A 15,449-nucleotide genomic window follows, 5' to 3' on the forward strand; every position below is an offset into this window, starting at 1 on the left:
CTTTCTTAAAGAGAGGAGAAAACAACAATTTTAAAATTAGACTACATGTCTGTATATTTTTTATGTGTTTTTTTAAATATGTATTTTTATTGATTTCAGAAAGGAAGGAAGAGGGAGAGGGAGAGAGCGATAGAAACATCAATGATGAGAGAGAATCATTGATCATCTGTCTCCTGCACATCCCCTACTGGGCCCACAACCCGGGCATGTGCCCTTAACTAGAATTGAACCCGGGACCCTTCAATCCACAGGCCGATGCTCTATCCATTGAGCCAAACCAGCTAGGGCTGGTTTGTGTATTGTTAAAGTATACTTTTCCTCTTCTTAAATGATCATTTGCTTTACAAAGGTCTCTAGCTCCCTAAATTTTAAAAGACTAGTTTAGGGGTGGGGGTAAAGGTGAAAGTGGGCATATAGGGGATGAATGGTGATGGAAAAAATAAAATAAGAAAAAAATAATAAAAGGAGACTAGCTTGGAATAATTCCAGATAAGACATATATGATCATAAAATCCTTATTTTATAATTATTAATGAAAAAATTCATTTTCAAAGTCTAGAATAGTCTTCAAACTCTTAACAGAGATGATCATGAGCATCAGTTATTGCTTTTTAGTTTTAAGAAAACACTTATGATAATTTTTCCTGAAGGAAATGTTTCTCTAGAAGCTAAAACTTTCCTTTAGATAGACTATCACTAAGGTAGTTTAGTGATTTTTAAAAAGAAAAAAACCCACAAACCTTTTGTTTGCAGATTGCCAGACCGGCTCTCTTTGACCAGCATGTTGTGAATTCTATGGTATCGGATATAGAAAAGGTTGACTTGAATAGTATTGGATCTCAAGCCCTTCTCACCATTTCGGGCAGCACAGACACTGAATCTGATATCTACACTGAACGTAAGTCTTCTCTCTCTGCTGAGCAGGGTTTCCCAGCTTCGGCGCTATTGACATCTTAAACTGTGTAACTCTTTGTTGGGGGCTGTCCTGTGCATTGTGGGATATTTAGCAGCATCCCTGGCCTCTACTCACTACACTTGATTCCAGTAGCAGCTTTCGCCCAGTTGTGATAACACAGAGATGTCTCAGACATTGCCAGATATTCTCCCCTGGGACTACAAAAATCCTATCTGCTTGAGAATCCTGTTTTTTAAAAAACATTTTAAATTAGAAAAGTTTTCTCTATTTAAAAACAGTTGTACTGACTCATTGTGGAGAACCTGGAAAAATTAGGAAATATGAAGAGGAAAATAAAAGTTATCCATAATCTCATTGCCTAGATATTACCAAAATAGAAATAACCTGGAAATAATCAAAATGGTCTTGGGTTTTGTGAATTTTCTTCCAGTTTTACATTACAAGCATCCACATTTCCATGTATTGAACACTCTTGGCATCTATGGCATATGATGCATATAAAAGTGTTATCTCTGCACAAAACTGTTTTTCAAAGTAGAGAATCTCTGATCAGGTTTGGTCCACCTGGCCGAGTTTACCAAGCCACTATGTGTGTCTAGACAACCAAGCTTGGTTTCCAAGGGGTAACAGCCTTCTATTTTTTCCCTTCATCTTTTCTGAAAAGATTTTTAAAAAAATGCAGCTTATATAGGCTATAGCACCAATAATAGATTGCTCTCTGGGGATGGTCTAATTTCAACCCTGCTTTCTGTTTCATAATATAAAATTATATTACCCTTTGAGACTCAGTAAACCTCGAACTCTTTAATAAAATGATAGTCTCAAAGTGGCCCTTTAAATTTTACATGATAAAAGATTATTCATGTAAGTGGCTCAAATCTTCAGTGCAGAATTTAAATTTTGCTAAAGATAAAGAATATTGCATAAGCAAGAAATCTATAAGCCTAGTTCATCCTTTAGCTTTCAACTAAGCCATTGCATTTAATGACAGCATTGGATTCAAAATGAGTAATCAACTATGTTGACAACTTACTCTTCCCTAGTATAAACATACTTATATAGCATCTAAACCTATATTTCAATACATACCAAGATCACTTATTAAAATTCTGAAGAGTAAAGAACCATGTTCTCAAGATATGAAATTAATTCCTTTAATACATGTAACTTAATCTCCCTATCGTTCCGTTTTATTATATACTAGGGGCCCGGTGCACGAAATTCGTGCACTGGGTGTGTGGGGGGGTGAGTGTCCCTCAGCCCAGCCTGCCCCCTCTCACATACTGGGAGCCCTCAGGCTTTGACCCCCATCACCCTCCAATCGCAGGATCGGCCCCTTGCCCAGGCCTGACGCCTCTGACAGAGGCATCACACCTGGGCAGGGGACCCTCATTTCCCCCCATCACTGGTTCTGCCCCCAGCCCAGGCCTGATGCCTCTGGCCCAGGCATCAGGCCTGGGCAGAGGACCCCCAGACCCCTCCGATTGCTGGCTCTGCCCCTTGCCCAGGCCTGATGCCTCAGCCAGAGGCGTAGACCCGCATCACCCTCCGATCGCCTGATCGGCCCCTTGCCCAGGCCTGACGCCTCCGCCAGAGGTGTCAGGCTTGGACAGGGGACCCCCATCTCCCCCCAATCACTGACTCTGGCCCCCGCCCAGGCCTGAGGCCTCTGGCCCAGGAATCATGCCTGGGCAGGGGACCCCCATCTCCCCTGATCATTTGCTCCACCCCCCGCCCAAGCCTGATGCCTCTGACCCAGGCTTCAGGCCTGGGCAAGGGGACCATCATATCCCCCCAATCCCTGGCTCAGCCCCCCGCCCAGGCCTGATGCCTCGGCCAGAGGAGTTGACCCTCATCACCCTCCGATCACCAATCACCGGATCGGCCCCTTGACCAGGCCTGAGGCCTCCGGCAGAGGTGTCAGGCCTGGGCAGGGGACCCCCAGCTCCCCGCGGTTGCAGGCTCTGCCCCTGCCCAGGCCTAACGCCTCCGGCTGAGGCGTCCGGCCCGGGCAGCGGGGACCTGCAGCTGCAGCGGCCCCGCGATCGTGGGCTCCACTTTAGGCCCAGGCAAGGGACCCCTAGCTCCCGGGACTGCCAGCTTCGACCATGTCCAGCTCCCATCGCTGGCTCCACCCCTACTTCCTGCTATCACTGGCCAGGGCGGAAAAGGCGCCTGATTCTCCGATCATGGCTGGGGGGCAGGGCAAAGGCGGCCCCAGGGCTGCCTTTGCCCTGCCCCCCAGCTCTTAGCTCCCCCCTGGGTTTCTGATCCCTGTCAGTGGGAGGGGGCTTCTTCCTGCTTTCCCTTTCGCCTCCCTGCATTGTGCCTACATATGCAAATTAACCGCCATCTTGTTGGCAGTTAACTGCCAATCTTAGTTGGCGGTTAACTGACAATCATAGTTGGCAGTTAATTTGCATATAGCCCTGATTAGCCAATGAAAAGGGTATCGTCGTACGCCAATTACCATTTTTCTCTTTTATTAGATAGGATTATTAATGATCCCTAGTTTTAGGTTTTCTCATGGGTTCAATGCAGAGTGCAATATTCTGCTTTTCTCCCCTTTTCTACATGACAGATGACTCTATCACGGTGTTCCAAGAACTGAAAGATCTCCTTAAGAAGAATGCCACCGTGGAGGCTTTTATTGAATGGTTGGATACTGTGGTAGAGCAGAGGGTAATTAAGGTACTTTTCAATACTAAATGCTAAACTGGCTGTGATTTCTTATTGCTGGGGCTGGGGTGACAGTCTGTGTGTAAAAATGCTTTGAAGAGTTTTGAAGCCCTACAAATAAGGCAACCCGAATAGCAAAATTAGGAATATGCCAGATTTTAGAGCACTGGGCATGGATTTGATTCTATTGATCCTTTTTTGACGAAGGACTACAAGACAGACACTATAGTAATCTCTCTTTAACTGCAATTTTGCTTCTCGTGGTTTCAGTTACCTCAGGTCAACAGTGGTCTGAAAATATTAAAGGGAAAATCCCAGAAATAAACCATTCACAAGTTTTAATTCTTCACTGAGTAGCATGATGAAATCTCTCACCATCCCACTCCTTCCTGACAGGATGTGACTCTTCCTTTTATTCAGCTACCCATGCTGTGCATGCTCCCTGCTTGTGAGTCACTTCGTAGCTGGCTGGGTCAGCAGATCTACCCCAGATTTTCTTAGTAATAGCCCCAAAGTTCAAGAGTAGTGACACTGGCCATTTGGATATGCCAAAGAGAAGTGTGAAGTTTTTCCTTTAATTGAAAACTTGAATAGAATACAATAAGATATTTTGAAAGAGAGGGAGAGAAGGAAAGAGAGAGAGAGAGAAAGAGAGAGAGAGACCACATTTACATGACTTAGTATAATTTATTGTTATAATTGTGCATTTTATTATTGTTGTTAATCTCTTACTGCACTTAATTTATAAATTAAACTTTCTTATAGGTATGTATGTATAGGAAAATCTTAGTATAGATAGGGTTTGGTACTACCCGCAGTTTCAGGCATCCACTGTGGGTCTTGGAATGTATTTCCTTTGAATAAGGGGGGCTACTATAGGCCTTCCCTATCAGTCAGTAGAGTTACAGCTGAATAACATCAGTAGTGAAAGATAAACTTAGAAACTGGAAAGATTCTGGCCCTTTTCTAAAAAGCAAGTTTCCATAAATGCTGGCAGAAAATATGGTTTTAAGTATTTACATTTTTTTTTAAATTCAAAGAGCTCAGTATTTTGTGTTTTCCATGTGGTTTCTTCAACTCTTTCTGTTAACCTTCAAGTCATCCATCATGAAAACAAGACAATGAGAACAAATATATCCATCACTGATCGGTGTTAGCCATTCCATATCAAGGAAACTAGTTATAGTGTAGGGACTTTTTTTATCCTAGAAGGAAAACAGATTATCAAGCAGGACCAGAGAAGTCAGAGTTAATCATTCACAGAAATATACCACCCTTCCTTCACAGTTCACTTCTGTTCTGTCAACATAAAATAAGAGATAAAATATTTTGTAAATTATTTCATTTTGTTGTCCAATTCTATTAGGTAACATGCCCCTGCAGAATAAACATCTGTTAACCTTAAAAACTGCAGAAAAGACAATGAGAATCCCCGGAGAGATCATTTTATTTGATGAAACAAATGGCGTGCATGCCATCTGTCCATTTGTCAGACAGGTTATCTACCTCTTGGGTCTTATGTAGGGTCCATGTACTAATGAGATGACAGATTTTATAGTTCCATTTTATTCCTTTACTTTCTAGACCAGCAAACAAAATGGAAGGTCATTAAAGAAGAGGGCTCAAGACTTCCTGCTGAAGTGGAGCTTTTTTGGTGCTCGAGTAATGCATAATCTCACCTTGAACAACGCATCCAGTTTTGGTATCCTATGTGCTCTATTCAACTCTTCTCAAATGAATTACACCATTTGTTCCCAGTCACATTTGCATCAATTTTTCAGCATGTGGCACCGTCACTTCTCAAACCATATCTGAATATTAAGCCCGTAGAGACTAGTAGTTGTGAACCTGGGTTTTAGAGTCAGATCACATATGGAGTTCAATCTTAACACTTCTCTCTGGATTGGGCTTTACTCAAGCTCTCTGCACATCATAGAAGAAGGAGAATATTCCTTTCATTGAGGTATATAGGGATTTGAGTGATATATATATATCATACCATCATTACATTCCATAAGGCTTCGATAAATGCTTTTTATTAAACAAGCAAATAAATGGTAATACATGCATTATTTTCCATGTGATATGGCAAATTTTTACATATTTTTCAGGAACCCACATAGTTGCACTTCAGGAATTAGAGAGCAGCTTAGAAGACATGCTCACATGTTTCTGAACCATCTTTCCTGCTATGTGATATGTGAAGCAAATTGAGTCGAGCTAGCTTTTTAAAAAAGGAAACATCTTCTTTCTCCTAAAAATATTACCTTAGTTTATTGTTATAAAGCTAACTACAGTACTTCTGCATTTGGTAGTTGCATTTTGAGAAATATTTACATTCTAAAATAGCTTATAAAGAACTAAGTTGTTTTTATTTAACTTTCAATGTAATTAAATAAAATCAGTGAACTTGTATTGAGGGATGAATAAAATGTATTGAGTTTATTATTTTAACTATCCTGCTTACATTTAAGGTTTCTTAAAATATGCAACATTGAATCCCGACTTTTTTATGAAAAAAAAGGGACTCTTTTTGGGAAATCTGTTGAATAGTGGAAAAAAGTTTGAGATTTTTCCAGAACAGTTTCTACATGCAAATTACTCTTTTCCTTTTTCAAATCAAAGAGTATTTTGTTTCAGGCTTTAAGGACATCTTTTTGATACTTTTTCCAGACTATGTTGGCCATTGTCTAATTATTTAGTACAAAGTAAACAGAAATAGAGCAGAATAGAGCTTATTCTCCCCAGGTTAAAGCTTATCACACGCCAATGTGTGCCCTCTTAAAGCATAAAGCATGTCTCACTTTCATCCGTATTTTCCTTTGATGTAATTAGTGGCCAAAGAGCTGCCAGGACAGTACACACAGTGAGCTGGCAGGCGGGACACAGAAAGATTAGAGACCCAGGTTAAGCATGTTGGTCTTAGCAGGTCATTTAAAGTCCAACAAGTATTTGTTTATTTCAGTTGCTCCTTGTAAAGTATTGCGAGATGGTCACCAAGATAACTTGACTTCTCCCTCGTTCTCTTTCCTTCTCTTTCTCCCCCTTATTTCATCTCACAATGCCCTCTACCCATTCCCCGTCCATAAACAAGGTTCCTTCCATTTGATCCGCATGCTTCTTGATGAATACATCCTCCTGGCCATGGAGACCCAGTTTAATAATGACAAAGAGCAGGAGTTACAGAATTTATTGGACAAGTATATGAAAAATTCAGGTAACTTAAAATGTACACCTTGTTTTGCATATTTGTTTGTTTAAACCTAAGTTCAAGCATTTGTAAGCACATATGTTAAATGGGTTTACTAGTATTCCAGTCTCAGAGTTTACCCCAAACACGTCACTGCTAACATGGTATACTGATATTAATGGAGTCCTGTTTTTTCCAGGGACTGCTCTTTTCCATAGAGTATTCAAAGTACTTTATCTGAAACTCTGAAGGAAACAAAGTCAATGTTCTTAACTTTTGAAACTTTAGATAAGATTGGAGAGATGACTATAATAAAAAACCAAAACACTGTAATTCAAGACAACACATGTAGTACACCACCTTATAAATGGCGTAGAAATAAGCTCTCTAGTAGTTTAGAGAAGGAAGAGAACTCATCTACTTGGGATGTGATGAATTGCATTTTGAAAACTGTTCATGCCAGAGTGGATTTTTTATTTTTTTAAATATATTGATTTTTATTGATTTCAGAGAGAGAGAGAGAGAGAAACATTAATGATGAGAGAGAATCATTGATCAGCTGCCTCCTGCATGCCCCACACTAGGGATGGAGCCCGAAACCCAGGCATGTGCCCTGACTGGGAATTGAACTGTGACCTCCTGATTCATAGGTTGACACTTAACCTCTGAGCCACGCCGGCCAGGCCAAAGTAGATTATTTTTATTGCTGTTCAGAACCCACCTGTACCCACAAGCATACAGTTAACTGAAACAAGCACCCAGGCAACAGCCAGCTTTGTTTCCCATTTCTCACGAGCTTCCAGATTTCTGATACAACCCTAAATATTTTCAGTTTCTTTTACTCGGGCTCCTCTACTGGGAATATGGGAATGATGTTAACTTTCCTGTTTTTAAAAACCATTCCAGACGCCAGTAAAGCCACCTTCACTGCTTCTCCGAGTTCATGCTTTCTGGCAAACCGTAATAAGGCGAATGCAGTTGCCAGTGACACTGTGAAGAATGAAAGCCACGTGGAAACAACCTATCTTCCTCTGTTATCCAGTCAACCTGGAGGCTTAGCCTCTGCTCTGCACCCATTCCCTGCGGGGAATGCAGACAGCATGCCGCTCGCAGGTACCCTGGGGAACAGCTGAGAAAACCACCCAGGCTTCAGTATTCATCACAGGGGGCTCTGCCTTTGTTTTCTTGAAATTGGTAACCTCCAGGCATCCCAAGAATAAAAAAAGCTTACCTTCACTGACTTTTAATAATGATTTATAAAATTCCTATGATTTCCAGCATTTGTTACTCACATTTTTAGCAATACTATTGTTAACACAGGCATCCCACTTTGACACACTGTCTTACTTATAGCAGAAGTTAGCAGAAGTAAAAATAATTAGTTATCTTCATTTGGTGGAAAGAAAATTAGATTAGGTGTGCATAAAATCCTTAAGATGCTTTGAGAGTCAAAAAAAAAAAAAAAAAGGAGCTGTTATTTATTTTTGGCTTCCAAAGAGACTTTATTTCTCCTCCATTAAAAAGTGGATTTAGCCATTTTAGCATAACCATTGTAATTTTCCTCTTTGGTCTGGGGTACCTTTTGTGTCAATCTGAATGTCTAGTGGCTTGGATTAGCTACTAGATAATTTCTTAAGTCTTCATATTGCTTTATGTCTTTTTCGAAATCCTTTTACATACATTACTTCATTAAATACACAGAATTTTAAACCCAGAAGAGCCTTATAGTTCAAGGGCTTAATTCCACCAATGGGAACTTGGAGGGCTAGGGAGTCGATGGCATTTATAACTCATTGTTCATCAGCATGATGTTTTGAACTGGCTGCTTTAAAGCCATGTCATTTAGACTTTATTGCCCTTTTCTTTTATCCTAAAAGCCAAACCACTGAACATTCAGCTTTTTAATTATAGAAAAGTGAGAACAGCAGACCCCTTTTCCCTCCCCAAGCTTGAGCTCTAACCACCTTTATACCCGTGCAAGCATGAAGCGTGCGACTTTCTTCCATAGTCACTAACTCCAAAAGTCTCCACTGCTGTGAAATATGCCTGTAGTGTGATGGTGTTTTTAAAACCTAAATTTTTGGTGTTCTCCACTTTTGTTGTTTTGAGAGAGTAGGAATGAACCAAGTTGGAAAAGGGTATAGTAATAAATCTTTTGCATATTTTTTAAAGAAGTGGCCCATCTATTTTAATCTGCCATTAGTGAATACTTTGGTAACTCTCTTTCAGGTCAAATGGAGCTTTCCCAGAGTTCTGGTCATCTGATGACACCACCCACCTCTCCAGCCATGGCCAGTCGAGGAAGTGTCATTAACCAAGGTCCAATGGCAGGGAGACCCCCAAGTGTGGGTCCCGTACTGTCAGCCCCGCCACACTGCTCAACATACCCGGAGCCCATTTATCCTACTCTTCCTCAAGCCAACCACGACTTTTATGGGACCAACTCTAACTATCAGACTGTGTTTAGGGCACAGCCTCACCCCCCATCAGGACTCTATCCTCATCGCCCCGAGCATGGTCGGTGCATGGCCTGGAGTGAACAGCAGCTCTCCAGAGATTTCTTCAGCGGCAGCTGTGCTGGGTCTCCCTTTAATTCTCGGCCACCTTCCAGCTATGGACCATCCCCGCACAGCCAGGATCCACACAGCATGCAGTTCTTAAATACAGGAAGCTTCAATTTCCTGAGCAATGCAGGGGCTGCCAGCTGTCCAGGAGCAACGCTGCCTCCGAATTCACCTAACGGTATTAACATTTTTAAAGCTTTCCTGGCTTTTGAGAGGACAATAAGACAAACCAAACATTGAGTTCCACCTCTGTTGAGTCATCCCATGTAAACCTTCTGAAGATTATGGAATCTTAGGCATTTGGAGCTAATTTCTGCTGCATATAAACATATCCTTAGTTCTTGTGGTTTTCTTAAAGTTTTACATGCCACCTGTGATGAAAAAAATATGATGTCAAACCATATGTTTGAGACCAACCTTAATAGCCCCAGAGAAGAATGCTTTTTTCTTTGAAAACATTTTTAATGAATTATTTTTTCCCCCAGAGAACTAGCAACAGATCTTAAAGATTAGGACCAAAACTATGCCCCTGTTCGGCTGATAAAACACTTTAAGGAGCTAGAAAGATCTGTGGACTTCTTCAGCCACCAAACTAAGCTCTAGGTTTAGACCAGGGGTGGGCAAACTTTTTGACTCGAGGGCCACAATGGGTTCTTAAACTGGACCGGAGGGCCAGAACAAAAGCATGGGTGGAGTGTTGGTGTGAACTAATATAAATTCAAAGTAAACATCATTACATAAAAGGGTACGGTCTTTTTTTTTTTTTTAGTTTTATTCATTTCAAACGGGCTGGATCCGGCCCGCGGGCCGTAGTTTGCCCACGGCTGGTATAGACAGTTCTGGTGCTTCAGAAACAGGAATCTATCAATGAAATCGGTATTTGATAAGTAGTGTAATTTTTGTGAGAAGCTAATAGTGCTTTTTTTCATTCATAGGAATCTTGATAATTTAGATAAGGGAAATATTAGAGAGATGTAATTAGATCTCTAAATTAATAATAAAATAACTTACGAATTTAAAAAAAAAACACTCAAAAAACAGTATTGTGAACCATTCCATATATAAGTAGAAACCCAACACTATGGTAAATGTAGATGTGAATATAATATTTACAATATGATATCTTTAGGCTCCATCCTATCATCTTGTCCCCCTTTGCCTTCCTGAAATATTTTTTTTGTAATAAGTTAACTGTCTGTTCTTGACATTTTCTGTTCTAGGCTACTATGGAAGCAACGTGAACTACCCAGAGTCTCATAGACTTGGATCCATGGTGAATCAGCACGTTTCTGTCATCAGCAGCGTCCGCTCACTGCCTCCCTACAGCGACATCCATGACCCACTTAACATTTTAGATGATAGTAGTAGAAAGCAGACCAGCTCATTTTATGCAGACACATTGCCTTCAGTTGTATGTCGAACTCCAGTAGTAGGTAAATTATTTTAGTAGTTCTTGAAAATATTTTCAAAAGTTGTTAACCTTGTGTATGCAGTATTACTTTGGAGGGTGACTGTTGAGGTGAACTGGGCACTCAGGTTCCTACAGTTTGTCACTTTGGACCTGATGACATAGATAGATAGATAGATAGATAGATAGATAGATAGATAGATACATATAGATATAGATGAGATATAGAAATAGAAATAAAGATCGAGCTAGAGATATATTAATCCTCACCTGGATATTTTTTCCTTTGATTTTTTTTAGAGAGAGTGGGAGGGAAGAAGGGAAAGAGAGAAACATCAATGTGAGAGAATCATAACAATTGGTTGTCTTCCTCAGGGCGACACTTTAACCTCTGAGCAACACCAGTCAGGGCTGACATTCTGTTTTTGTATCTGCAAGTAACAGTTTGCCATTTCTCAATATGTATGGCACTCCTGCTGAAACCTACTGCTAGATCTGTTATTCTTTTCAAATAACATACATGAGAGCTGGCATCTAGTATGTATGCAAAAATGAATATAACCTGTGAAAGGCAGTCTAAAAGTCTATAGGTTTTAGGAGAGCAATAATTATATCTTTTTCTCACTCTCTTGTTCATGGCTGGACCCAGAGGCAATGCTGATAGGTATCTCCATCAGTACCTTAAAACTATTCCAAGTTTAAAAAACTGGTAACTTGTGGTGGAGGTTACTATCATGTTCTCAATTGTATGTAAAATGTGATTAGACACCTCTGTAGAAAATGTTTCTATATTTATTGTTCTATAGCATACAGTTTAAGTAAAAATGAGTAAAACAGTGTGATTTCCATGAAGTCCCATAGCATCTTCTTCCACCCAGGTTGCTGTACCTAAAAAAATCCTGAAACTTGAATTAGATGCATTATCTGCACCCAGCAAAGTGTCTGCCACATAGTAGGAACTCAAGAAATCAGAGTTGCAAACATACACATTTTGTTTCTAAAATTACTAATAAGGTATCATCACAGGACAAGTATATATTCATGTGAGTATCGGGGCAGAGTGTTAATGCGTACATGAGGTGGTTGCAGCCTTCCAATGGAATGGATTTCAGACTAGCATAAGTAAAGGGCTTTAACACCCAACCGGAGCATAAGGGAAAAGGAGATAAATTCTATCTCTCCCCACTCAGTGTGCTTTTCTAATAATTCAATAGGAAGTGCTTCTTCCCTTCCTGTGACCATCACAGCTGTTCCCTGAGCAGCGTCTAGTAGCTCATCTCATGTTATCTGCAGATGGTCATTGCTTCTACGTTACTCTAATGAAGCAGAAAATTCCACTTCAGGAAGTTTCCTCACTGTGAGACTGAAATGTGCCGTGTTGCTATTGTTACTATTAGTTCTGTTTACTTGTAGAGATAGTGGTAGCTTTGATGGAACATAGCTTAGGTGTCAGATGGATTCTAAGCTCTAGTTGTCAGGGCTGGCTTACAAGTAAATTGCAGACAGGGCTTCAGGGTGAAAAGAGGGAATAGAATAAGTAAGGCATGCAAGTGGAGTTAGCACCCACCTTATATCAACTGAGTCTTAAATCTTGGTTTTTGGTGGCAGAGAAGATGGTAGTTAGAACTATTAAAAAAATAGCAATAAGCCCTGGCCAGTTTGGCTCAGTGGATAGAGTGTCAGCCCACAGACTGAAGGGTCCTGGGTTCAATTCCAGTCAAGGGCACATACCTCGGTTGTAGGCTCAATCCCCAGCCCTAGTCAGGGTGCATGTGGGAGGCAACCAATTGATGTGTCTGTCTCACATCAATGTTTCTCTCTCTCTCTCTGTCTCTCCCCATCCCTTCTACTTTCTCTAAAAATCAATGGGAAAATATCCTTGGGTGAGGATTAACAACAACAACAACAACAAAAAGAACAACAAGAATGCAGCAACCATAAATGCAAGAAATGCAGTGTTCGTGAGCCAGTTATTCTGATTTTTTTTTAGAACCTACTATGTGCCAAACTTCATTCTAGGTGTGAGGATATGGTAGTAATCAGGCCAGAATTCCTGCCTGTAAGAAGCTTACATCTTACTAAGCTCAGGGGAGATAAAGCAATGCATATATAAACAAATACATTGAAAAATAATTTCAATTATTCTGAAGTCAATTAAATAGGGTAAAATGACAAATAGTGATGGAGGAGCTATTTCTAGATGAGATGGTTGTAAAAGGAAACCGGAGGCAGAAACTTTGGCGTTGAAAGCTGAGTGATAAGCAGGCAATGAAGGTCTGAGGGAGCTCTAGGCAAAAGAAACAGCAAATGCATAGTCTCTGAAATGGGAACAATATTGGGAAGATCAAGGTGCAAAAAGAAGGCATGTGTTTTGAACATGGTGAATGAAGAAGAGAATGGAGTAGAATAAACCAGAAGGCAGACAAATCCCCACAGGGTTTATGAGCCAGGGTGAGCAACCTGGGTTTTGTTCTAAGAGTAATGGGAAGTCATTGTAACATTTGAAAAGAGTGAACAAGCTGATGTATTGTTCAGCAAGATTATCCTGGCTCTCTCTGCAGGGTAAGAGGGTGGGGCAAAGCTGAGGGTCACAAGATTAATTAGGAGGTTGCTGTGTTGGTCCAGGTAAGAGAAGATGGTGGCTTGAACTCCAATTGTGAAGGTGCAGATGGAAAGAGGAGGGTATTGATTATATCTTTTGGAGGTAGAGTTACGTGAATTTAAGTTTGGTATTGAGTTTTCATTGTGAACTGTATAGAATAAACAAATTCTGGAAGAATAACAAGGGGGGGGGGAAATGGAAGAAAATAAGGGATGGCTTTGAGAAACCACCAGATGCACTCAAATGTAGTATAGAGATGTGTGCTGAATGCAACAATAAACAAAGAGGTGTCAAGTGAGCGGCTCTTGCAGAGAAAATAAATGTCAATTTTCAATTGCTGATTATATTTTCCTTTACAGCATCCAGCTTGCAAACCCCAATTCCTTCCTCTTCATCCCAGTGTATGTATGGAACCTCTAATCAGTATCCAGCTCAAGAAACCCTGGACTCCCACGGAGCAAACGGGAGAGAAATGGTGTCCTCTTTGCCACCCATCAACACTGTGTTCATGGGAACAGCAGCTGGAGGCACTTAAACCAACAATGTTGGGTGGGGCTGAAACTCTAAAAATCCCTACTGCTCAATATTATTCTCTCAGAGTCTCATCAGAGTGAAGACAATGGGATAGGCGGTGTCAGGACATTGTTTTTCAAGTCACTAGGACAAAACGGTGGACAACTCCATAGTAAACGGAGATTCTTGCGGAGTTTGTTTTGCACACAAATTGTTTAAAATGTGATCTCATTATTAATCAAAGTTTCAGATGTTATCAAATGGAACCAGTGGAGCTTTGAAGATGCAAACACTTCAACTATGAAGATTTAATGTTTCACTCCCTAATTTATTGAAAATCTGTGCGCTCACTGTTCACATTTTTTGGTTTCTAAAAAAGAGAAAAGTTTATTTAATGCCTTTAAAAATACCTTTAATATATTAGGATCTCAGATTCATTGTTTACTATCGCTTATTTGACAAAAAGTCAAATGTGTATGTTCTACCTCCTATGGAAATGTTTACAAAGTTAAGACTTAATTCAATCCAGCCTAGACCAAAGTTGCTTGACTTTCAGTTCCTGTGCATTAGTGCGATTATCTCTGTTACATAGCAGTATTCCAATTCTATGTAACTGGAGATTATAAATGCTTTCCCTCTTTATTTAAAAAGATGAGAAATAAAGTATGGAAAAACTTTTAAAGGTGTGGTTGATCTCAGGGCTGGGACTGTGATATGTCCAAACACCCTGGAAAGAGATATTTCAGTTACTCAAATTTCTATATAATAAAGAGTAAATTAATTGTTTTACATGTCTCATGATAATGGCTATGAGGTCTTATAAGGACTGGGGTAGGAAACGGTTTATACTGTATTTTCAAGACAGTTTTACAATCCTAGGTTAGTTATAGAAATTTAAACAAAAACCTTCCAGAAAGGTAAACAATAGTGGTTATGGCATACAGGACGTTTTGTGCTTTGGGAAGATAAGGAATGATGAATTTATATAAAGGTCATTGTATTATCTCACTCAATTATTAAAATCTAAATTAAATCCTCAAGTTTGTAAATGGCAGAGAACACAACCTGTCTGTTTCAAAGGCACACTGATAAAATGAAAAGAAAATAAATTTCAGTTACTACTTGATTATAGGCATTAGCGATGGCTAGAAAAGACTGAAGTGAGTAATCTATTCACTAATTTTGAGATATTTGATTATCTAAATAAAGTATTCTGGTTGGAAAAAAGGCTTTCAATTAATTTTCTAATATCAAAATCTTATAAGTAATGCTTAATTTCTATTGATCTTGGCTGCATAATACTATGGTAAAAAAAATTTTCCATTATAAAAATAGTCTATTTCCAGAATGAGCAAAAATGTATTTAGTGGTTGTTGGTTTTTTTTGCAGAATCTAATCCTATTGGAGAGATCTCTGATTTTCCCTCAAATTTTTCTTCTAATATTCATTCAGTGTTTATGAGGATAAAATTGACCACTCCTTAGTTTGATCCTTTTACTTGTCATATTAGAAGTTTCTAGTAAAAGCCGCTCTGTCTATTCAATAGCATGGGAAGTTTTGGACATAGATATAAATGT

The 15,449-nt window shown here is 39.8% G+C and overlaps 1 protein-coding gene across 1 annotated transcript in view; it reads left to right on the top strand.

Annotated features, from left to right (window-relative positions):
• The window catches only part of RFX6 (regulatory factor X6), a 43,835-nt gene extending 29,301 nt beyond the window's left edge, over window positions 1-14,534 (top strand). Inside the window, exons 12-19 of the mRNA XM_059699590.1 lie at window positions 754-898; window positions 3,498-3,607; window positions 5,180-5,297; window positions 6,690-6,812; window positions 7,692-7,898; window positions 9,015-9,527; window positions 10,570-10,782; window positions 13,719-14,534. Of these exons, the coding sequence (XP_059555573.1) occupies window positions 754-898; window positions 3,498-3,607; window positions 5,180-5,297; window positions 6,690-6,812; window positions 7,692-7,898; window positions 9,015-9,527; window positions 10,570-10,782; window positions 13,719-13,894 (1,605 nt within the window). The 3' untranslated portion in view covers window positions 13,895-14,534. The remainder of the gene's footprint in view (window positions 1-753; window positions 899-3,497; window positions 3,608-5,179; window positions 5,298-6,689; window positions 6,813-7,691; window positions 7,899-9,014; window positions 9,528-10,569; window positions 10,783-13,718) is intronic.
• Window positions 14,535-15,449: the final 915 nt, after the last annotated feature.

This window comes from Myotis daubentonii, chromosome 6 (genome assembly GCF_963259705.1).
Source record: "Myotis daubentonii chromosome 6, mMyoDau2.1, whole genome shotgun sequence".
NCBI classification, from domain to species: Eukaryota; Metazoa; Chordata; class Mammalia; order Chiroptera; family Vespertilionidae; genus Myotis; species Myotis daubentonii.